The following is a 22,423-nucleotide window of genomic DNA, read 5'->3' as shown; positions in this document are numbered from 1 at the left end:
CTGGTGGGCATGTGTGGGCTGCCTTCTGGAGCTTGGAGGAAGTGAGACAGGGCTGGGAGCAAATGTCCCCTCCCTTCCCCACAGTCCTGAGTCCGGGGTCATCCTGGACTGGGTGCATTCAGTGGACACAGACAAAACCCAGGGACTCCCACAAGCCTCAGGCCACATGCTCTGCTTCCTGAGCTCCAGTTCTGATCTCACCCTGCTGGTCCTATGGGGGACTGTGGACGCCGAGCTGGGGTGCGGCAGGACCGGGTGACACTCCGAATCTTCTGCAGGAGCTGTTCAAGACGTTGGTGCCCGCCCACTGCCTCGGCTCCATCTGGTCCGAGCGCGACAACAGGGAACGAGACTACCTGGCACCCACCGTCCGTGACACTGTGATGCACGACAACACCGTGGCCAATTGCATCCTCGTCACCTGCCTTGGGGACGCGAGCATGACAGCACAGGACAGGGCCAGGGTGGTTGAGCTGTGGATCAGGGTGGCTGAGGTAAGCCTTGGCACGCCCTGTCTGGATGCGTGAGAATTGCCTCTTGTTTCTCTGCTCTCAGGATTGAAGTCTGGGGTCTTAGTCCCTGGACTGTCCCTTGACCCTCATGCCAGGGCCACGTTGACCTTGACTTGAGGTCCCAGTGGGGACAAGCTCACTTCCTCCCTTGTGCTGAGCTACAAATCCTTGCGCCTGGCAGTGTTACTCGTCGGGTGGCAGGTGTGCCCTCCCTGGCTTCCCTGGACATGTGTCTCCTCCAGGACAGGGGAAGTCCATGAGGGGACAGAAACCAGAGGCAGCAGAGCTTCAGCTCCCCCTCACAGCTCCATCTCTTCGCTTCCCCAGGAGTGCCGATGCCTCGGGAACTTCTGTTCCCTCCACACAATCCTTTCTGCCCTGCAGAGCCCTGCCATTGCCCGTCTCCAAGACACCTGGGGACAAGTTTCCAGGTGGGTAGTGGGTGGTCTGCTCTCCAGCCAAGCACCATGAGGGTGAGGTGGCCCAGGCAGCCTGATTTGGGCCGGCATGTCCCCCAAAGTCAGCTGAGACCACCTGGGAGACAGCGAATGCCGGGCACAGGGACTGACCTGGGTGCTGGGTCTCTGAGTCTCTCAGCGCCCTTCGGCCAGCAGTTCCGTCCCAGGGATTCATTTCCTTCCAGACCAGATCCTGGCTTGAGCCCAGGTGGAGATTCTCAGGTGTTTCCTTTGCAGCAACAGAAGCCTCTATGCAGCTGAAACCAACACTGTTCCAAAGAGATCTGTTTGGGACATCTGGGAATGGAGGCCCCAAGGGACAAGAGGAGAGGCCCCTCCGCAGTCCCATGGGGACCTTAGAGCTCAGAGCACCCCAGAGAAATCCCTCATCCAGGTCCCAGGCAGTTTGGATCTGCTGGGTTCTCAAATAAATGGGACTTGCCTTCAAGCATCCCACAGTTTTTCTTGCTTGCTTTCTTTCTTTCTTTCTTTCCCCACCCCGCAGGGAGAGTTCTCGAACCTGGAAGAAGTGGGTCAGGAGAGAGAAACGCGTGAGCAGGGAGCTGCTGGTGCAGGTAACCTGGAGGCTGGAGATCTGGAAGGAGGCCAGAAGGAGAGGGGAGGGGGGCATCCCGAGGGGATCCTAGGAGGTGAGGCTATGGCAAGGCTCGGCCCAGGCTGGGGGTCAGAGAGCCCCGTGAGGGTGGGGCAGGCCGGGGCCACTCGGCCAGGTCCCCCAAGACACCCTGCCCTCCCCCTCCCTGTCTGTTCAGCTGGGGTCTGGACACACCCCTGGAGTCCAGAGGTCGGGGCCTTGGTCAGATTTGGAGCCAGGGCTGGGGTGAAGGCAGCGGGGACAGGGCCTGTAGCTGGCACGGGGAGCGGCCTCTCCCAGTGGGTCCTTGAGCCAGTCACTGCCCCTCTGGGGGCCTCCGTCTCCTCCTCTGGGAAGTGGAGGGAAATGATCAGCGGTGCAGGCCTCCCAGCGGGGTGCTACCATCCAAGGGAGGACAGGAACGGGAGGAGATTTGTGCCGGCTCCTCCTCGAGAGGTGAGGGGAGAGCAGTGATGACACGCAGATGACTCTGAGTCCTCAGGAGACTCCTGGAAGCAGGTGACGTTCTCCTCACACTTTTCAGCTGAGGAAAGAGGGCCAGGGAGGCCTGGGCAGGCCCAAGGTCACACAGGACTGAGTCCTGGAGCCAGGACTGGTCTAGAATCAGAGCACCCTGGAGGTGGGAGCAGCAGAGGCAGCAGGGGACTGGAGCCGATGGCCAGGGTCTGAGATCAGGGGCCTTGGGGGACATGCGGAGGGGAGTATGGGCGCACTGACCCTGTCCTCGGCCCCGACAGGAGGCGACCTCCGTGTTAAAGACTGCAGAGAGGGCCCGCCAGGGAGCCCAGGAGAGGCAGCGGCAGCAGGTGAGGGTGACTGTGGGGGAGGGGCCCAGGAGTCAGAGGAGAGGGGGCTCCCCCTCCCAGCTGGAGACCTCCCTCAGGAGAGGGGCCTTCCTCCTCAGGCGAATCTGCTGTGGCTGCCAAGCATGACGGGCCTGCAGTGGCAGTGAGCAGGAGGAGGCCTGGAAGGGCTGGCAGCAGGGCAGATTTGGGGTGGGGAAGGGCAGGGGCCACTGCCCCTGGGAGGGGCCAACAGCCAGCCCTGGGACTTGACTGATGGAGTTTGGTGTTCCTGGACGGAAGCGGGGGAGGGAATTGTGTGTGTTGGGGTGTCCCGACGATCCTAGGCTGCTCTGTGTGGGAGCGTGGGGTGGGCAGCAGGCTGGGCTGAGGGGTTTCAGGGGAAGGTTCATGGGGGCACCTGAGAGCGGGAGCTCATCACCATGCCCATCCCGATGGCGGCACAGGGTGTCGTCCCCTCCCTGGTGACGTTCTTCCGTTCCCTGGAGCTGCTGGACGCTACGATGGAGGATTATGTGGAGGTGAGTGAGCCTGGAGGTGGGTCCGGGGGCTCAGGCTCCTGAGGGTGGGGAGGAGAGAGTCCTGTCCTGAGCCCTGAGCTCTCTGCATTTGGCAAAGGTCCTCTCAGCAGGGCCTCCAGCCTCGTGTGGGAGTTAGGGTGTCAGGCCCATCTCCCCAGTGGGTGATGCAGGCTCTGCATAAGCCACCGTCCAGGTTCCCTGGGCTGCTGAGGCTCAGAGCTGCCTGACTGTGTGGCCGCAGGAGGTGGTGTCTGAGCTGGACTCAGCCTCTCCCTCTGGCCCTGCCAGTGAGGGAAGAGAAGTCGGGCCCCTCCCAGTCAGGAAGCACATCAGAGGCTGAGCTGTCCCTTCCTGCCTGAGGCCTCAGTCTCCCCACGTGTCATCAGAGAGGGTTGGGTCACAAGGTCTGTTGCCTCAGTTGCTCTGCGCCCCCTGCTCTGGAGCCCAGAGACTGGCCCAGGTCCAAGTCCGGGCTCTGGATGGGCCTGCCCACTGGCAGTAGTGCAACATTGCAAGAGGTGTGGACGGGGGCTAGTGCTGGCCCAAGGGGGCTGTTTCTGATGGACTGCGGCTGTCTGCTTTCCAGGGCAATGTGCTCAACTGTCGGAAATGGAATGAGGTAAGCGGCTGCGGCCTCCCGGTGGGGAGGGTGGGGGTTGGAAATCAGAGACCCCCCCGCAGTGGGCAGGACCCCCTCTGGCCCAATCCCCATTTGGATTGGGACATTTATTTGCACAGTTCGATATACAGAGCTAGGGATCCTATGGCATTGGCGGGTGGGGGAAGGGCTGGCATCAAAGACTCCTTCCTGGAGGAGGAGCTATTTTGGGCCAAGTGTGAGAGCAGGCAAGCCCTGACTGGAATCGCAGGGAGGGAGGGTTCCCAAGTGGGCAAAGGCCCCAGACTGGCCCCTTGCCCCCTTCCTCACCCCCTCCACGAGCCCTGCAGGGTCCCCCACTCAGGCCCTGTGGGCATCCTGTGCTTGCTCTGTCCTAGCAATTCAAACTGATGGACGAGATCGAGCTGCTCCAGGAGGCTGCAAATCTGTACACCGTGCAGCCCGACGAGCACTTTGGGGCCTGGTTCCAGGCCGTGGAGCCCCTGAGCAAGGAGGAGAGGTGAGTCGGGTCAGGAGTTGGGGGAGGGCAGGGCAGCCTCTCTCTGCTGACCAGCTCCAGAGCCCATGGCCGTTGCTCCATGGTCAGCCCCTGATCCGATTGCATGGCGACCCCTGGGGCCCTTCGACCCCAGCTGCTGGCAGGCTCCAGGATGCACATGTGATGTGTGGCTCCTGAGAGCTCCCAGCTCCGCTCTGTCCTGTAGCTACAGCCTGTCCTGCCAGCTGGAGCCCCGATACCACTGGGTCAGAAAGATTCGACTCTTCTTCAAAGGCAAGAAGAACCGCTCAGGCCAGAGTGAGTGTCCAGACCGGCAGTGGCTGAAACCATGGGCTCAGGAAACATTCAGGCTGAGCGTGGGCCTGGGGAGGCAGACAGCTGGCCCTGGGTTCCAGCTCCACTGCTGAGCAGTCCCGTCCTGGGCGATTGCACTCACGTTTCTGGGACTGGTTTCCTCCTCTGTGAAGTGGGTGATGCTAAATATCAGCCCCTGTGTCAGGGACAGATGGGGTGCTCTTGGCTGACTGAGCACTGAGCACAGGGCTGGAGCACAGAGCGCAGTGGGGGCCGGGATGGGGTGTGCACTGTGGTTCCAGGGCAGGTCGCTCAGGAAATGCCTCTCTTTCTCCAGACACCAGACCCCCAACCAAGGGCCCAGTGGTGGTGGTCGATGACCCTCCTGAGACCAGCTGAGCTACAGCGGGGACACAGCATTGACACTCAGGGTGCACAGGGCCACCTCCCCTGATTCTGATGAGGAGAACTTTGTGATCCGTTTCTTGGGGTCCCCTGTTGGCCACGAGAGAAGGCACCAACCCCTCTTCCCCCTCCCCCCTTTTGCCCAGCACCTATTTCCCTATTTGGCGGGGCCATATTTTGTTGTCAATGGTAAATGCTCCGTTTGAGTATTATATTAAATTGTTGCTTCTTTCTAATCCTGGGAGTGGAGGTGTGAGTCTTTCGCTCGCAGCACTCATGGAAACCAGATCCAGAAACTCACATTCCTCCTCGAATTTAGAAATCTCCCAGAGTGAGCGGCTCAGTTTATGTGGAGAAGGGAGAAGTGCCAGTCCCCTCCCTGGCTACTGAAGGACTTGCCCAAGTGCCCCTCCCGCCGAGGACAGGATCATTGCAGTGTGGTTCACCCTGTCCAGGAGCAGAGATGGCCCCTCCGACCTCTTGGGACTAAGCGGTTGGAGGCGTTTTCTCAGCCAGAGCCACAACCACTAAGCTGGGTGTGTCTGTCAAAGTAGCACGTGCCTGTCCCTAGCACACGTCCTGCCCAGGACAGTGGCTGCCTTTTGACACTCTGCCGGAAGAGGGAACATTTTCCCGGTTTCTCTTGCACACAGATTAGGACCTTGTTTTCTGATTCAGTCTCCGCAATGGCTTCAGCTCTAAGTGGGGAAAATACCGTCAAAAGCTCAAAACGTGCACATAGAGAGGATGAGGCCAGAGGAAGGTCCTGTGGACATGGACCATGGGCAGGCAGGACTCTTCCTTCTCGGGCCCACTAGGGGCTCCCTGTTCACCTCTGACCTAGACTGGATCCCCCTGGGCTTCTGGTCCCTGACTCCGAATACCATTTCCTGCTTGTTGCCTGTCCAAGGGGAAAGCTGTGGGATGCAGCTTTTAGGGCCTCAGCCAGGTCTCCCTCCATAAACCTAGTGCTCCCAACAATCTGTTCCAGAAAATATAACCAGAGACAACACTTTCCAACTCATCTTATGAGCCCAGCAGTACCCTAAAAGCAAAACTAGGGTTTAAAAGTAGGGAAAACTTGAGAACAGCAAGTCTCAGAAATGAGCAGTTACTGTCTTCTACAAATATTAGAAAACTGAAGCCAACAATGTAAAACAATCATACACCAGGACAAAGAGGAAATTTATTCAGGTATGCAAGGTTGTATCAGCATTCCAAAATCAAATCAATGTGATCCACCCTGTCACAGGCTAAAGGAGAAATTTATACATATCTGTCAGTTGATATGGGGGGGCAAGTCATCAAATAGTACATATTAGAAATGTCAGGTTCTTTTTCTATCAATTGCACCTCATTAAAGCTCTTACAAAAATGAACATAGATTAGAATTTACACTTTCACAAACTTTTAGAAAATGGAACAGAGACCTAAATGTAATGCAAAACAATACAACTTCTAAAAAGATTATGCAACAAACTCTAAGTGGACTCGAATCTGGAATTATGTTATTAAGATACAAACTGAAAATGTAATCTATGAAAAAAAACTGATGTTAGACTTTATTTATTATTTTGGTAAGGAAGGTTGACCCTGAGCTAACATCTGTGCCGATTTTCCTCTATTTGTCCTGTGGGATGCTGTCACGGCATGGCTTGACAAGCTGTGTGTAGGTCTACACCCAGGATCCGAACCTGTGAACCCCAGGCTGCCGAAGTGGAGTGCGTGAACTTCACCACTGTGCCAGCGGGCTGGCCCCAAGTTAGACTTTATTAAATTAAAAACTCCTGCTTTGTGGAAGGCAAAATCGATGAGTCAAAGGACAAATTACAGACTGGCAGACGATATTCGCAAAACAGATATATGATAAAGAAAATATGTCCAAGATATATGTAAAGAATTCTTAAAAGTCAACCACAACAGGGGGCTGGCCCTGTGGCTGAGTGGTTACGTCCGCGCGCTCTGCTGCAGGCATCCCAGTGTTTTGCTGGTTCGAATCCTGGGTGCAGACATGGCACTGCTCATCAAGCCACGCTGAGGCAGTGTCCCACGTGCCACAACTAGAAGAACCCACAATGAGAAATATGCAACTATGTGCTGGGGGGCTTTGGGGAGAAAAAGGAAAAAATAAAATCTTCAAAAAAAAAAAGTCAACCACAACAAAAAAATAAACAACCTTATTGAAAAATGGGCAAAAGACCTGAATATATCCCTCACCAAAGAAGACATACAGATGGCAAACGAGCCTGAGGACAGACAACCACCGCCACAGGTCATTCGGGAATTTCAAATAAAACCTCAATGAGACACTTCTACACACCTATTAGAACTGATAAATGCAGGAAACTGACAATACCAACTGCACGTGAGGATGTGGGGCAAAGCAAACTCTCATTCATTGCGATCTGGAAAGCAAAATGGTACAGCCATAACAGAAGACAGTTTGGCAGTTTCTTACAAAGATGAGCATAGTCTTACCACACAATCCAGCAACTGCATTCTTAGGTATTTACCCAAGTAATTTGGAAATAGGTTTACAAAACACCTGTGGGCTAATATAGATAGTAGCTTTATTTATACTTTCTAAGCACTGGAAATGACCAAGATGTTCTTCAATAGGTGAGTGGAGAAAGAACCGGGGTACGGCTATAAAATGGATTATTATTATTTAGTGATAAAAGGAAACAAAGCATTAAGTCACAAAAAGACATGAATGAATTTTAACGCTTATTTCTAAGTGAAAGAAGCGATCTGAAGAGGCTATTGTAGAACACCAATTTTATGTCATTCTAGAAAAGGCAAATGTATAGAGACAATAAAATGTCAGTAGTAGCACGGTCTTCATGGAAGAGGAAGGAGAGTCGAATGGATAAAGCACAAGGGATTTTTTAGTGCAGTGAAACTCTTCTGCATAATACTGTAAATATGGAAAAAACCTTAGATAGTTATCAAAACTCTGAATTTTATAGCACAGAGAGTGAAACAATGTGTGCAAGCAAAAAGCCACGTATGTGTCCAAGAAAATTCCCAAAGTGAATGAAAACTGTGGAAAAAATCTAACTGTATTACAAATGTATGAAACAGTCTGAATGAAGGGAGTGGGTGAAAAGGTGCAGAAATATGTAATTTGGGAAGTGAGTCGAGTCTGTAAAACTGAAGATGAAAGAAACTGTGCAGACGCACTGTATTGTAGCTGATAAAGTTGTGACCCGGGGGGTATTGTTAACAATGCTGATACTTCTATCCATGTGGACTGAAAATGAGCAGATAAGTAAATGGACAGTGAACAGTGGGCACAAGGTTATTATTTGGAGTAGGAGTTTACAGATAAGCAAGGAGAAGAGGCTAGAATGATCCACGTGGTGATAGAGTTGGAGACATCAGTATGAACTTACTTTAGCTGAACATAGACACAGAAGGCTGTGTATAGATATATTTATAGGTGTTTGAATACACACAGGCTACTACACACAGATATATTTCCCTGCTATGTCCGCTGAAAGAACCTAATGCCCTGACAGCTGCAAACACACCTGGTACCCAGGTCTTAATTCTAATACCACAGTCCAACAAAAGGAAACAGGGTTCCTTGTAGAAATAACCAATTCTAGGATTCGAGAAGGAAATGTAAGAAAATGAGACTAAAGTGTCATTCAACATAAGAAAGTCATGAAATGCTACTCAAAAAAAGCCAAGAATGCTGGGGGGACACCAAAGGGACACATCGACTAACTGAAGGAGCTCTCAATCGCCAAAGCTGGAACAACCTGAGAAACAAAATAAATAAAGTTGTTGGATTATAATCCGGAGAATGTATGAATATCAATACTGTAACAATGTAAATAACTGAATAATAAGGAAATGAAAAGACACAAATCTCCTGTGCGGGAGAATACCAATGATTCACTCGGACATTCTGCTCTAAAGGAGGTCGAGGCTAACTCTCCGCTTCTTAGGCACGGGCTGCACAGACAAAAGTCCCTACAAAGGGCACAGTGTGGACAGAGGGGACAGAGTGACTGTGCAGGGGAGACATCTGACAAACGCTGCCTCAGCCAGGTGACCAACATTAACATCAATGGGGGGAAGTCACAGGGAGAGCATGGACCCTTGAAATGATGAGATGAAAATGGCAATTTACCTCTCTGATCTTCTTGTCCCAAATCCATAATCCCAATCTAATCATGAGAATAAAACAAATTCTGTTGGAGAACATTTTACGAAACACCTCACCATTACTCCCTAAAACTACCAAGTTCTTCAAGAACAAGGAAAGCCCAAGAACCTGTCACAGCCAGGGGAGGCTAGGCAGAAAGGACTAAATGTAGTGTAGGATAGCAGACAGGATGTGTTCATAAGAGCAGAAACTGCGAGCGGAGCTGAGGGAAACTCTCTGTACTATCACAGCAAGTTTTTGTAACTGTACAACTGTTCAAAAAATAAAGTGAATTAAAAATCAGAGTACTAGCGAAATGCAAAATACCTGGAAACCATGAGTTCTGAACATGTCTCCAGACTCCATTATGTGCCCTGCACAAGCACTGTCACTACAGTCACATTCTTCATGAAATAGGATAATGATACCAAATTCATAGTTTCTGGGAGATTTAAATAATGAATATAACATTTCTGGCATTGTTTCTAGTAAAAATTCACTACTTAATGGAAAAATTAATTGGAATTTTGGGATACATTATTTTTCACCCCTCAGAGACCCGCTCCTCTCCTTCCACTCCCAGGGTTCCCGTGCTGTTTCCGTCCCTCAGTCTCTCTCACACTTTGAAAGCAGCAACAGTCTGTTCCTCACATTGACCTGGGTGACTTTTCCACAGAGCAGACCTGATCATGGCTGTCCCCTCGCAGGAAACCTGCACTTACCGTCCACTAATTTCAGAATCAAACCACAATCCTGTGGCCAAAATATAAGGCTCTTTCTTAACCTGACTGTGTTCTCTCTGACCAGGCTCATTTCCCACCCTCTGCTATGCAGTATTGGTCAAATAGGAATAATCTGCATTACAATGTCGTATTGCAATTTTATACACACAACTTCCAGTCTAATTACCCCCTAAACGTCCTCCTCTCCCGGCTCATCCTGGAGTGCTCCCACCTCTCGATCACCTGGGAGAATTCCAACACCTTGTTCAAGGCTGAGCACAGTCACAAGCTTGTCTGTGAAGCTTTCACTAGACTCTCACTGAAGAGTCAACTTCTTTGGATAGACTTCACCAGAGTTCAATGTCACCTCTGGATATTACAGTTTTTTACATCTCCCATCATGTTTAGCCAATGAGTGCCTTGTGAGAATAAACAGTGTCTTAGTCATTACTTAATATCCAGAATAAGATTTAGTGCCTACCATACATCAATTGCTGGGAAAAAAAAGATTTTTTTAATGACTGCAAAAACAAACTATTGAAGGAGGATAAACAGACATTCCCAAAATGGGAGACAAAGAATAAACCATGAAAGACGGAAATACTATTGAGGAATGAAGACCCCGTGATGAAGCACAGACACTGGAAAAACAGAACAGAGAAAGAAGCTTGATTCCTGAGTTTCCTTCCAGAATCAGTCTGTACTGGCAGGACTTGGTGTTACTACATTCTCTCTAACTTATTTTCCCTAGTGATGCCCCCAAAGTAACTACCAACAAAAAGGCTCCCTCACACCATCACACGTCCCCTCAGCACTTGTGAAAATGCCGTGCTCACCTAGATGTCATCACAGAACAGCCTGAGAGCACCGATCCACCTTCCTCCGTGGACGAGTCATCGTGTTGGAAGTCACGCCTCTACGAAGGTCAAATGGCCCCTCCTGGGCCCTTTCTCACTTGCTGTCAGCCAGGTTCTACGCTTGACACAGCCCTGCATCATCTCATTGGCTTCACAACTGCTGCAGCGCTGAACACAACAGCAAGCCGTTACCCTGTAAATATCCGTGCAGATCGTTCACGCAGATGCTAGCGCTGAAGTGACAGGAGTGCTTCACATGGTGACCTGTTATTAAGTCCAAAAGTTTGGTCACGGTGCCGACCCAGAATCTGAGCGGCACCGTCAGGAGGCAGAGAACACCACCTGCGGCCCCTTCTGCAGAGAAAGCCTTTAAGCGACCTCCCGAGACACCTTCCCTTCTCCAGGGAGCAGAGGAACATCGCCTCGTCTACTCAGAAACTTAATGCCAATCACGACACGCCAGTTGCAACAGCATAAACAGCAGCAGGACCCAATGGTGACAGGAAATAACTCTGCTTCCCTCTGCAACTGCTTTATGATCATAGACCAAATCCTTCCCCAAACCATCCTGCTCAGCATGGCCTCAAAAGCAAGGGGCTGTCGCTCTGAACTCCTACAAAGAAATGCTGCCCTGTGTTTCCTCCGACGCTTGCAAATTTCAGCCTCTACAGGCGATCCCAGTAAAACAGAGAACAAGAACAAGAACTCAGGAGGCTCTTCCACTGTCCCCCAACCCACCGCCCTCCCACAGCCAAGCAGGGCATCCCGGTCGTTCCAGGACAGGGAGCTGTGGGGAGACGGGAGGCGTCCACACCAGGCGAGACACAACCAGGTGAGTCGCGGGGAGGCAGGTAGAGAAGCAGGCGGCCTCCCGCTCCCTCCGCCCGGACTCAGCCGGCTGTCCCTCCCTCGAGCCCCTGAGAGCGGGGAGCTCAGCAGGCTGCCTCTCTGAGCCTCAGACAGCCGCCAGGACGGCCCCGCCATCGCTGGGAAGCGGGGACGGAGGGGACGGAGGGGACGGAGGCCCCGAGGAGCCCTGTGCAGCCCGCGAGCCCCGCGCCCCGGCCCTCGAGGACAGCGCCCCGCAGGCCTCAGCGGACACGGCGGGCCAGGGCCGCGCCGCCGCCCGGAAGGCTGTCGGGGATCCGTGCCCGGGCTCAGGGCGCGTCTCCCCTCGGAGCGGCCCTCCCGCCCCGCTGCGGCCCTGCCCGCCGTCCTCCGAGGGCCTCCTCGTCTCCGCGGAGCCCCGTCAAAGCGCTCCCGCCCGAGCTCCCCGCGGAAGCGACGCACGGACCCCGGGGGCCTCGCGGGCCAGGGCGGCACAGACCGTCCTCCGCCGGCCGAGCGCCCGACGCGGCGCGCGTTGGACCGGCCGCTCCCGCCCAGGAGGGACGAGGCCTGGACGGGACAGCCCCGCGCGCACTGGGCTGAGGGGAACCGGATCGTCGCGGACGCCCGCGAGGCCCCAGCTTGCCGGCTCTCCGCGTCAGGCACGCCCCTCACGCCGGTCTGAACCTGCAGCCCCTTTCACCGGCTCCACACGGTGGCACCGCCACGCCTGACGCGGACGTCTGGGGCTTCCCCATTGGCTCAGGGGCGGGGGGCGGAGCGAGTGAGGAGGCGGGGCGAGCGGGGAGGCGCGGAGACAGAGGAGCCGGGGCTGCAGCCTGCAGCCTCACAGGGGAAGGCCAGAGAGCATAACTCTGAGTGACAGGCAGAGCGGGGAGGCGGGGCGAGGGGGGCGTGGCGAGCAGGGGGCGTGGCCACAGAGGAGGCGGGGCAGTCGAGCCGCCCTGGGAGGGGAGACAGCAGGAGCGCGAGGAGCAGTGTGAGCGGAGAGGCTGTGCCCCCTCGGGAGCAGAGCGTGTGAGGAGGCGTGGCCAACAGGACGACCCGTGGGGGCGGAGCCCAGGCTGGCCAACTGCCTGCTCACAAACTCCTGGAGCCGCGCCCCTCCCGCCCGCTGCCTGCTGGGAAATGGAGTCTTTTTTTACTGGAAACAGAGAAGCTGCGTGTCTCTGCCCCTTGGCCTTTGGGAAATGTGGTCCACAGTCGGACCTTCGGATCAGATGCCACAGCCCTCCATGCCAGAAAATCTCAAATGAACATGCTAGATCATTGATAACTCTATGTTTAATTTTTTCTAAGCAAAATTCACCTTGAGGTGGAAAGTGGCTCCACGAAGTTGAGTTTCGTCACCCAAAATAACTGCAGTATTTTCCGTATTCTGCCTGCAGGAACCAAAACACACTTGTTTGGGTAGGTTTCCCAGGTTTTCCCTGTAAATCGAGATGAGGCAGTAGGTACAGTCCCGGACAAAGACAGAAGAAAAGAGACAAATCCATTTCCGGCATCCACGACCTCTGACTCTGTCTTGACCCTAAAACAGAGGTTTTCAGCATATTGCTGCTTAGGAAGACAGAGGCTCGACACAGGAATGTGAACAGCAACAACCAGAGAAAGCTTTGTGTGCTCGCCCCTGAGGGCTTCCTCAGGGACCCCATGTGTTCTTAGATTTTTCCTAGGTAGGAGCCATCCTTCTTTGTCTCTTTGTATGCCCTGGGACTTTTGGCAGAAAACTTACCATTTGGAATATTATGACGTGACAACTAGGGAAATCATGTTCTCCCCCTCCCCAGCATTTCTGGGGGATGCTGACTGCAATCGATGGTGATAGTTTCTTTAGGGGATACTCTGATCCAACCCTGAAAGTTCTGTAGTGTTTGTCATGTGTGGCCACTGAACACTTGGATCTGTTAGCCTAAGGATCTTCTAGAGATCCTGAGTTCAGTGGGTCTTCGGATGTCCTCCTGGGGAAACAGGGCGAGGGAACACTGTATGTGACGGGGAGAGCGACTGTCTGCTTTGGTGTAGAGAAAGAGCGTGGCAGACTGCATCCAGTTCTCCTTTCATTCTGGCACACACAAGACTAGGTTTCCTAGCCCTCTTGGTTTTCGAATGGATGTGTGGCTACTTCTGCCCAAGGCATCACTTTTAGGCCAAAGGAGAAAGGAGGGTGTGTAAGGCCCCAGGTGCTCTTTGTGTCCTTCAGTGGCAATGGAAGAAGGCGTGAGTTTCAGATGGTGTAGCAACAAGGTCATGGGGTCTCCATCAGCCTTGCCCAACGAGACTTGGGAAGCAGGGTTCCCTTCACCCCGGCGACCAATGTTTGATGTAAATCTGAGGAGAAATACATCTTGAGTCATGGATTTCTTAATCATTGCATTTAATTTCTTACCAGAGCATTACCTAAGGTTGTCCTGAAGATTACGATGACCTACCCTCTCAGATTGTCTAAAAGGTGATTCTCCCAAAGCAGAATTTCGTGAATCTCATGTTGCTATGGTCAGAAGTCGTGTCTGCTGACGGCTGCTTGTCACATATCAGGGCCCTGCCAAGAGACTCTGAGTCTGATGGGGAGTATTGCATGTGGAAAGTGTATGGAAGTGTTCTGGAGAGATATCCCTATGGGAAGGTAGCAAAGCAGAGATGGTCGCAGGAGAAGCTGAAGCCCAAGCCTGCTGCCACTGGGTCTCAGCCAACCCTCAGGGATCTCTGGAGCTGGGACGGCCCTTTGGTGTTGTCCCAAATTGAGACAAGGGAACCAGGCTTCTTACTCTCTTATCTGCCAGACATGGGCCCCTGGCTGTCCCTGGGGAGGGCTGCATCCTCGGATTAGGCACTTTCCTACACTGTGGGAATGTCCTGTGAGGGACAGAGCTGTGAGCTGTCCTCAGCCAATATTCCCAGGAGCTGTGGGGTGGATGCCTTGGCCTTGAGCATGAGTCTGGGCTGAGTCTCAATGTTTCAACGGCACTTCTCCTTCACCGTGGTCTTCCTTCCCAACCCAGTTAACAATCTCCCCATGGGAGGATGTCCCTGGGAGGACTTATGTAGAGCTCTGCCTTTCCCTGTGATTGGCTGAGAGAAAGGCATGGGGGAAGACCAGAATCTCTCTCTCCAGCATTCAGACCCTCTTACCTGGGGGCTTCTGGAGAGCTCCAGAAGGGTTCCGACCTTGGCTGACAGTGCTGAAGTTGTTCCTGTAACAGTGGCCACGGATTTGCTGTAGTCGGGCGCTTGTAGTTAGGGAGAGTCCGATTCCCTCCAGAGAGCCAGAACAGTGTGCTCTCCAAGGTCTTGGCATCACAGGGACAGGCCTGGTAGACATCGAAACCCAGGGGCAGCTTGGCGAGTCGAGGGGCGTCCTCGTTGGTCTCCTCAAGGGTGAAAGAAAGGCCAGTCTATGCTGGTAATTCTTCCAGACACACCTAAGCCAGGGGGCAGCATTCAGGAGAATGGGCGAGTCATGCCATTCAGGGACAAATCCTAAACCAAGCCTAGGGAAAGGCAGGGTTCTGGACTCAGGTTACCCGTCCAGAGATGCTCCTTTCTTGGCAGATAGAGGGGGTGTGAACATGGTTCCCGGGGCTCTAGAACCCCCTGGCATGGCTCTCTCACTGTGATGAGGCAAATCGTGTCCAAATCAGCAAGACAGGTGTTCAGGGCACTGTGAGTAGGGGGAGACGGCTTTAGGCTGGATGGTATGGCTGTCAACTGGACAGATTTTTTGTTAGCTCCCATAAATGGAAGATGCATCTGTGCATGGACCACACGGCAAGATGTTCTCGAGGTCCGTGAGTGAGGAGTACAAACGCCGTCTCATCGACCACTTTGGAAAGACTGAGTTGAATCCCAACGTGGCCTTGTTTTCGCTTGCAGTGGAAGCCAAGATGCAAGCATCCATCCCCACCTTAGACCTGGAATAGTTTAAATGGCACCCAACTTACCAGTTCCTCAAACATTTTGAGCATTTCCTGTCAAGACCATATTCACCTGAGGCATTTCAAGGGACTCACATTGTTACTTTCTCTTCCCCTAAGTCAGCTTCTAGGAAGCCAGTTTTGGTAACTTCTGTGTGCCTTGAACAAGAAACATTTCATCCAGATTTGCTAATTTCTTTCCTCGTGGACTTCCACAACCTACTTCCAATTTGGAAACCCAAAGATGGGATGAATGGTGCCTCCTGTGTCCACAGCTGTACTCCCACAACAAACTAAATATTGCTACCTGCTGGGTCGGCTCTCAGGAGCACCCCAGTCCCGGAGGAGACTCTCTTGGGACACCCATGCCTTCATCCCAGCCCTGGGCTAGCCCTGGGACCTGCCACGACTCTTTCTCCTCCGAGGGACTGGACAGCCTTCCCCACCTTCCTCTGGCAAGTCTCTTTGCTGGGTGGCTGTGCCGCATCAGCAAAGACCTGGGCTGCCAGGGACCAGGATTGATCCTCAGCTTCCCGCTGTGCTGAGACGGCCTCCCTGGCAGAGCCCAGCCTGCCTGTGTCTGAGTGACACTTGCAGCCACCAGGAAGGAGGGGATAACTCAGAAGTGCCAAGCGCTTCACCCAGCCCTTGTCTTTCAGGCTCTTTCCAAGGGACGACATTGCAAAGGGTGGGTGGTCACGCTTTCGCTCCTGCTTCTGGACCCGGTGCTCCTGTTGAGCTCAGAGCAGTGTCTGTTTAGCACCCAGATGGGAAGCATTTCAGCATTTCCCTTGGTAAGGCTGTGTCCACGCACATCCACAGATCATCAGGTTACTGACATTCCCCGCAGGACCCCCAACTCACACCCTTCTTAGGCCTCCTCTTTCAAAGCTCCCAACAGGAAAGGCACACATCCCCATGACAGAACCACAGCACAAGACTGTGGAAAAGAACACAGCCAGCCGAGGGTCTGCACACTTGCTGGGCTCAGGCACAGCAACGACTTTAGGAAAATCACTAAAAATACTCCAGATTGTGTAAATTTGGGACTGTCTGACACCACGGGCCTGGGAAGCACACAGGCGCAGAAGTCACCCTCGGCAGCAGGGAGACTGTAGGGTCATTCCTGGTCAGGATGATGAATAGAAAGGCTGGGGGCATCTAGGGAATTTCTGCCCCAAGATAAAATTGTATGCAAAAGTGCAGAGATGCTGAAAATCCTAGCTCACAGGCAGCACTAGGTTTATGGAGGGAGACCTGGCTGAGGCCCTAAAAGCTGCATCCCACAGCTTTCCCCTTGGACAGGCAACAAGCAGGAAATGGTATTCGGAGTCAGGGACCAGAAGCCCAGGGGGATCCAGTCTAGGTCAGAGGTGAACAGGGAGCCCCTAGTGGGCCCGAGAAGGAAGAGTCCTGCCTGCCCATGGTCCATGTCCACAGGACCTTCCTCTGGCCTCATCCTCTCTATGTGCACGTTTTGAGCTTTTGACGGTATTTTCCCCACTTAGAGCTGAAGCCATTGCGGAGACTGAATCAGAAAACAAGGTCCTAATCTGTGTGCAAGAGAAACCGGGAAAATGTTCCCTCTTCCGGCAGAGTGTCAAAAGGCAGCCACTGTCCTGGGCAGGACGTGTGCTAGGGACAGGCACGTGCTACTTTGACAGACACACCCAGCTTAGTGGTTGTGGCTCTGGCTGAGAAAACGCCTCCAACCGCTTAGTCCCAAGAGGTCGGAGGGGCCATCTCTGCTCCTGGACAGGGTGAACCACACTGCAATGATCCTGTCCTCGGCGGGAGGGGCACTTGGGCAAGTCCTTCAGTAGCCAGGGAGGGGACTGGCACTTCTCCCTTCTCCACATAAACTGAGCCGCTCACTCTGGGAGATTTCTAAATTCGAGGAGGAATGTGAGTTTCTGGATCTGGTTTCCATGAGTGCTGCGAGCGAAAGACTCACACCTCCACTCCCAGGATTAGAAAGAAGCAACAATTTAATATAATACTCAAACGGAGCATTTACCATTGACAACAAAATATGGCCCCGCCAAATAGGGAAATAGGTGCTGGGCAAAAGGGGGGAGGGGGAAGAGGGGTTGGTGCCTTCTCTCGTGGCCAACAGGGGACCCCAAGAAACGGATCACAAAGTTCTCCTCATCAGAATCAGGGGAGGTGGCCCTGTGCACCCTGAGTGTCAATGCTGTGTCCCCGCTGTAGCTCAGCTGGTCTCAGGAGGGTCATCGACCACCACCACTGGGCCCTTGGTTGGGGGTCTGGTGTCTGGAGAAAGAGAGGCATTTCCTGAGCGACCTGCCCTGGAACCACAGTGCACACCCCATCCCGGCCCCCACTGCGCTCTGTGCTCCAGCCCTGTGCTCAGTGCTCAGTCAGCCAAGAGCACCCCATCTGTCCCTGACACAGGGGCTGATATTTAGCATCACCCACTTCACAGAGGAGGAAACCAGTCCCAGAAACGTGAGTGCAATCGCCCAGGACGGGACTGCTCAGCAGTGGAGCTGGAACCCAGGGCCAGCTGTCTGCCTCCCCAGGCCCACGCTCAGCCTGAATGTTTCCTGAGCCCATGGTTTCAGCCACTGCCGGTCTGGACACTCACTCTGGCCTGAGCGGTTCTTCTTGCCTTTGAAGAAGAGTCGAATCTTTCTGACCCAGTGGTATCGGGGCTCCAGCTGGCAGGACAGGCTGTAGCTACAGGACAGAGCGGAGCTGGGAGCTCTCAGGAGCCACACATCACATGTGCATCCTGGAGCCTGCCAGCAGCTGGGGTCGAAGGGCCCCAGGGGTCGCCATGCAATCGGATCAGGGGCTGACCATGGAGCAACGGCCATGGGCTCTGGAGCTGGTCAGCAGAGAGAGGCTGCCCTGCCCTCCCCCAACTCCTGACCCGACTCACCTCTCCTCCTTGCTCAGGGGCTCCACGGCCTGGAACCAGGCCCCAAAGTGCTCGTCGGGCTGCACGGTGTACAGATTTGCAGCCTCCTGGAGCAGCTCGATCTCGTCCATCAGTTTGAATTGCTAGGACAGAGCAAGCACAGGATGCCCACAGGGCCTGAGTGGGGGACCCTGCAGGGCTCGTGGAGGGGGTGAGGAAGGGGGCAAGGGGCCAGTCTGGGGCCTTTGCCCACTTGGGAACCCTCCCTCCCTGCGATTCCAGTCAGGGCTTGCCTGCTCTCACACTTGGCCCAAAATAGCTCCTCCTCCAGGAAGGAGTCTTTGATGCCAGCCCTTCCCCCACCCGCCAATGCCATAGGATCCCTAGCTCTGTATATCGAACTGTGCAAATAAATGTCCCAATCCAAATGGGGATTGGGCCAGAGGGGGTCCTGCCCACTGCGGGGGGGTCTCTGATTTCCAACCCCCACCCTCCCCACCGGGAGGCCGCAGCCGCTTACCTCATTCCATTTCCGACAGTTGAGCACATTGCCCTGGAAAGCAGACAGCCGCAGTCCATCAGAAACAGCCCCCTTGGGCCAGCACTAGCCCCCGTCCACACCTCTTGCAATGTTGCACTACTGCCAGTGGGCAGGCCCATCCAGAGCCCGGACTTGGACCTGGGCCAGTCTCTGGGCTCCAGAGCAGGGGGCGCAGAGCAACTGAGGCAACAGACCTTGTGACCCAACCCTCTCTGATGACACGTGGGGAGACTGAGGCCTCAGGCAGGAAGGGACAGCTCAGCCTCTGATGTGCTTCCTGACTGGGAGGGGCCCGACTTCTCTTCCCTCACTGGCAGGGCCAGAGGGAGAGGCTGAGTCCAGCTCAGACACCACCTCCTGCGGCCACACAGTCAGGCAGCTCTGAGCCTCAGCAGCCCAGGGAACCTGGACGGTGGCTTATGCAGAGCCTGCATCACCCACTGGGGAGATGGGCCTGACACCCTAACTCCCACACGAGGCTGGAGGCCCTGCTGAGAGGACCTTTGCCAAATGCAGAGAGCTCAGGGCTCAGGACAGGACTCTCTCCTCCCCACCCTCAGGAGCCTGAGCCCCCGGACCCACCTCCAGGCTCACTCACCTCCACATAATCCTCCATCGTAGCGTCCAGCAGCTCCAGGGAACGGAAGAACGTCACCAGGGAGGGGACGACACCCTGTGCCGCCATCGGGATGGGCATGGTGATGAGCTCCCGCTCTCAGGTGCCCCCATGAACCTTCCCCTGAAACCCCTCAGCCCAGCCTGCTGCCCACCCCACGCTCCCACACAGAGCAGCCTAGGATCGTCGGGACACCCCAACACACACAATTCCCTCCCCCGCTTCCGTCCAGGAACACCAAACTCCATCAGTCAAGTCCCAGGGCTGGCTGTTGGCCCCTCCCAGGGGCAGTGGCCCCTGCCCTTCCCCACCCCAAATCTGCCCTGCTGCCAGCCCTTCCAGGCCTCCTCCTGCTCACTGCCACTGCAGGCCCGTCATGCTTGGCAGCCACAGCAGATTCGCCTGAGGAGGAAGGCCCCTCTCCTGAGGGAGGTCTCCAGCTGGGAGGGGGAGCCCCCTCTCCTCTGACTCCTGGGCCCCTCCCCCACAGTCACCCTCACCTGCTGCCGCTGCCTCTCCTGGGCTCCCTGGCGGGCCCTCTCTGCAGTCTTTAACACGGAGGTCGCCTCCTGTCGGGGCCGAGGACAGGGTCAGTGCGCCCATACTCCCCTCCGCATGTCCCCCAAGGCCCCTGATCTCAGACCCTGGCCATCGGCTCCAGTCCCCTGCTGCCTCTGCTGCTCCCACCTCCAGGGTGCTCTGATTCTAGACCAGTCCTGGCTCCAGGACTCAGTCCTGTGTGACCTTGGGCCTGCCCAGGCCTCCCTGGCCCTCTTTCCTCAGCTGAAAAGTGTGAGGAGAACGTCACCTGCTTCCAGGAGTCTCCTGAGGACTCAGAGTCATCTGCGTGTCATCACTGCTCTCCCCTCACCTCTCGAGGAGGAGCCGGCACAAATCTCCTCCCGTTCCTGTCCTCCCTTGGATGGTAGCACCCCGCTGGGAGGCCTGCACCGCTGATCATTTCCCTCCACTTCCCAGAGGAGGAGACGGAGGCCCCCAGAGGGGCAGTGACTGGCTCAAGGACCCACTGGGAGAGGCCGCTCCCCGTGCCAGCTACAGGCCCTGTCCCCGCTGCCTTCACCCCAGCCCTGGCTCCAAATCTGACCAAGGCCCCGACCTCTGGACTCCAGGGGTGTGTCCAGACCCCAGCTGAACAGACAGGGAGGGGGAGGGCAGGGTGTCTTGGGGGACCTGGCCGAGTGGCCCCGGCCTGCCCCACCCTCACGGGGCTCTCTGACCCCCAGCCTGGGCCGAGCCTTGCCATAGCCTCACCTCCTAGGATCCCCTCGGGATGCCCCCCTCCCCTCTCCTTCTGGCCTCCTTCCAGATCTCCAGCCTCCAGGTTACCTGCACCAGCAGCTCCCTGCTCACGCGTTTCTCTCTCCTGACCCACTTCTTCCAGGTTCGAGAACTCTCCCTGCGGGGTGGGGAAAGAAAGAAAGAAAGAAAGCAAGCAAGAAAAACTGTGGGATGCTTGAAGGCAAGTCCCATTTATTTGAGAACCCAGCAGATCCAAACTGCCTGGGACCTGGATGAGGGATTTCTCTGGGGTGCTCTGAGCTCTAAGGTCCCCATGGGACTGCGGAGGGGCCTCTCCTCTTGTCCCTTGGGGCCTCCATTCCCAGATGTCCCAAACAGATCTCTTTGGAACAGTGTTGGTTTCAGCTGCATAGAGGCTTCTGTTGCTGCAAAGGAAACACCTGAGAATCTCCACCTGGGCTCAAGCCAGGATCTGGTCTGGAAGGAAATGAATCCCTGGGACGGAACTGCTGGCCGAAGGGCGCTGAGAGACTCAGAGACCCAGCACCCAGGTCAGTCCCTGTGCCCGGCATTCGCTGTCTCCCAGGTGGTCTCAGCTGACTTTGGGGGACATGCCGGCCCAAATCAGGCTGCCTGGGCCACCTCACCCTCATGGTGCTTGGCTGGAGAGCAGACCACCCACTACCCACCTGGAAACTTGTCCCCAGGTGTCTTGGAGACGGGCAATGGCAGGGCTCTGCAGGGCAGAAAGGATTGTGTGGAGGGAACAGAAGTTCCCGAGGCATCGGCACTCCTGGGGAAGCGAAGAGATGGAGCTGTGAGGGGGAGCTGAAGCTCTGCTGCCTCTGGTTTCTGTCCCCTCATGGACTTCCCCTGTCCTGGAGGAGACACATGTCCAGGGAAGCCAGGGAGGGCACACCTGCCACCCGACGAGTAACACTGCCAGGCGCAAGGATTTGTAGCTCAGCACAAGGGAGGAAGTGAGCTTGTCCCCACTGGGACCTCAAGTCAAGGTCAACGTGGCCCTGGCATGAGGGTCAAGGGACAGTCCAGGGACTAAGACCCCAGACTTCAATCCTGAGAGCAGAGAAACAAGAGGCAATTCTCACGCATCCAGACAGGGCGTGCCAAGGCTTACCTCAGCCACCCTGATCCACAGCTCAACCACCCTGGCCCTGTCCTGTGCTGTCATGCTCGCGTCCCCAAGGCAGGTGACGAGGATGCAATTGGCCACGGTGTTGTCGTGCATCACAGTGTCACGGACGGTGGGTGCCAGGTAGTCTCGTTCCCTGTTGTCGCGCTCGGACCAGATGGAGCCGAGGCAGTGGGCGGGCACCAACGTCTTGAACAGCTCCTGCAGAAGATTCGGAGTGTCACCCGGTCCTGCCGCACCCCAGCTCGGCGTCCACAGTCCCCCATAGGACCAGCAGGGTGAGATCAGAACTGGAGCTCAGGAAGCAGAGCATGTGGCCTGAGGCTTGTGGGAGTCCCTGGGTTTTGTCTGTGTCCACTGAATGCACCCAGTCCAGGATGACCCCGGACTCAGGACTGTGGGGAAGGGAGGGGACATTTGCTCCCAGCCCTGTCTCACTTCCTCCAAGCTCCAGAAGGCAGCCCACACATGCCCACCAGAAGGGCCATCATCCACCCATCCCAGTGCCCCTCGGGTCCCACTCCCCATTCCCATGCACATTCCCCCCGAGGCAGGGACAACCCCCAGCTTTGTTTGACTGTCTCCACTGGAGTCAATACACATCACCTTCCTGGTAAGTGCTGAGGCTGTCCGGGCCACCTGCGCAGATGGGGGATCCACCCAAGGACCTGGCAGCACTTCAGTGAGTGCCCATCCCCCACCAAAGGGCCAGACTCTGCCCACCTTCCACTCTCTCCCACCTCA

General features: G+C 55.2%; 2 protein-coding genes across 2 annotated transcripts; one reads left to right on the top strand and one right to left on the bottom strand.

Moving 5' to 3' along the window:
* The first annotated feature begins 1,518 nt into the window (after positions 1-1,518).
* LOC139044038 (ral guanine nucleotide dissociation stimulator-like) lies at positions 1,519-4,961 on the top strand. The gene is made up of 7 exons (XM_070503644.1): positions 1,519-1,545; positions 2,324-2,392; positions 2,836-2,910; positions 3,497-3,529; positions 3,907-4,028; positions 4,234-4,325; positions 4,660-4,961. The coding sequence occupies exons 3-7, from the start codon at positions 2,893-2,895 to the stop codon at positions 4,719-4,721; spliced, it is 327 nt and encodes a 108-aa protein (XP_070359745.1). The 5' UTR covers positions 1,519-1,545; positions 2,324-2,392; positions 2,836-2,892; the 3' UTR covers positions 4,722-4,961.
* A 12,236-nt stretch (positions 4,962-17,197) lies between these two features.
* LOC139044037 (ral guanine nucleotide dissociation stimulator-like) lies at positions 17,198-20,640 on the bottom strand. Its single transcript, XM_070503643.1, has 7 exons — positions 20,614-20,640; positions 19,767-19,835; positions 19,249-19,323; positions 18,630-18,662; positions 18,131-18,252; positions 17,834-17,925; positions 17,198-17,499 (listed from the first exon to the last, which is right to left on the bottom strand). The coding sequence occupies exons 3-7, from the start codon at positions 19,264-19,266 to the stop codon at positions 17,438-17,440; spliced, it is 327 nt and encodes a 108-aa protein (XP_070359744.1). The 5' UTR covers positions 19,267-19,323; positions 19,767-19,835; positions 20,614-20,640; the 3' UTR covers positions 17,198-17,437.
* Between the last annotated feature and the right edge of the window lie 1,783 nt (positions 20,641-22,423).

Source organism: Equus asinus, unplaced genomic scaffold (genome assembly GCF_041296235.1).
Source record: "Equus asinus isolate D_3611 breed Donkey unplaced genomic scaffold, EquAss-T2T_v2 contig_535, whole genome shotgun sequence".
In the NCBI taxonomy this organism is placed as follows: Eukaryota; Metazoa; Chordata; class Mammalia; order Perissodactyla; family Equidae; genus Equus; species Equus asinus.
Note: the sequence above shows the minus strand (reverse complement) of the source record. Positions and strands in the feature narration are given on the sequence as shown.

What these genes read in the sequence shown, in the direction of transcription:
- LOC139044038 (XM_070503644.1), top strand. An exon ending in ACTGTCGGAAATGGAATGAG is followed by an intron (nt 3,530 to 3,906) that starts GTAAGCGGCTGC and finishes GCTCTGTCCTAG; the next exon opens with CAATTCAAACTGATGGACGA. An exon ending in GAAGAACCGCTCAGGCCAGA is followed by an intron (nt 4,326 to 4,659) that starts GTGAGTGTCCAG and finishes CTCTTTCTCCAG; the next exon opens with ACACCAGACCCCCAACCAAG.
- LOC139044037 (XM_070503643.1), bottom strand. An exon ending in CCCCTGAGCAAGGAGGAGAG is followed by an intron (nt 17,926 to 18,130) that starts GTGAGTCGGGTC and finishes TCTGTCCTGTAG; the next exon opens with CTACAGCCTGTCCTGCCAGC. An exon ending in GAAGAACCGCTCAGGCCAGA is followed by an intron (nt 17,500 to 17,833) that starts GTGAGTGTCCAG and finishes CTCTTTCTCCAG; the next exon opens with ACACCAGACCCCCAACCAAG.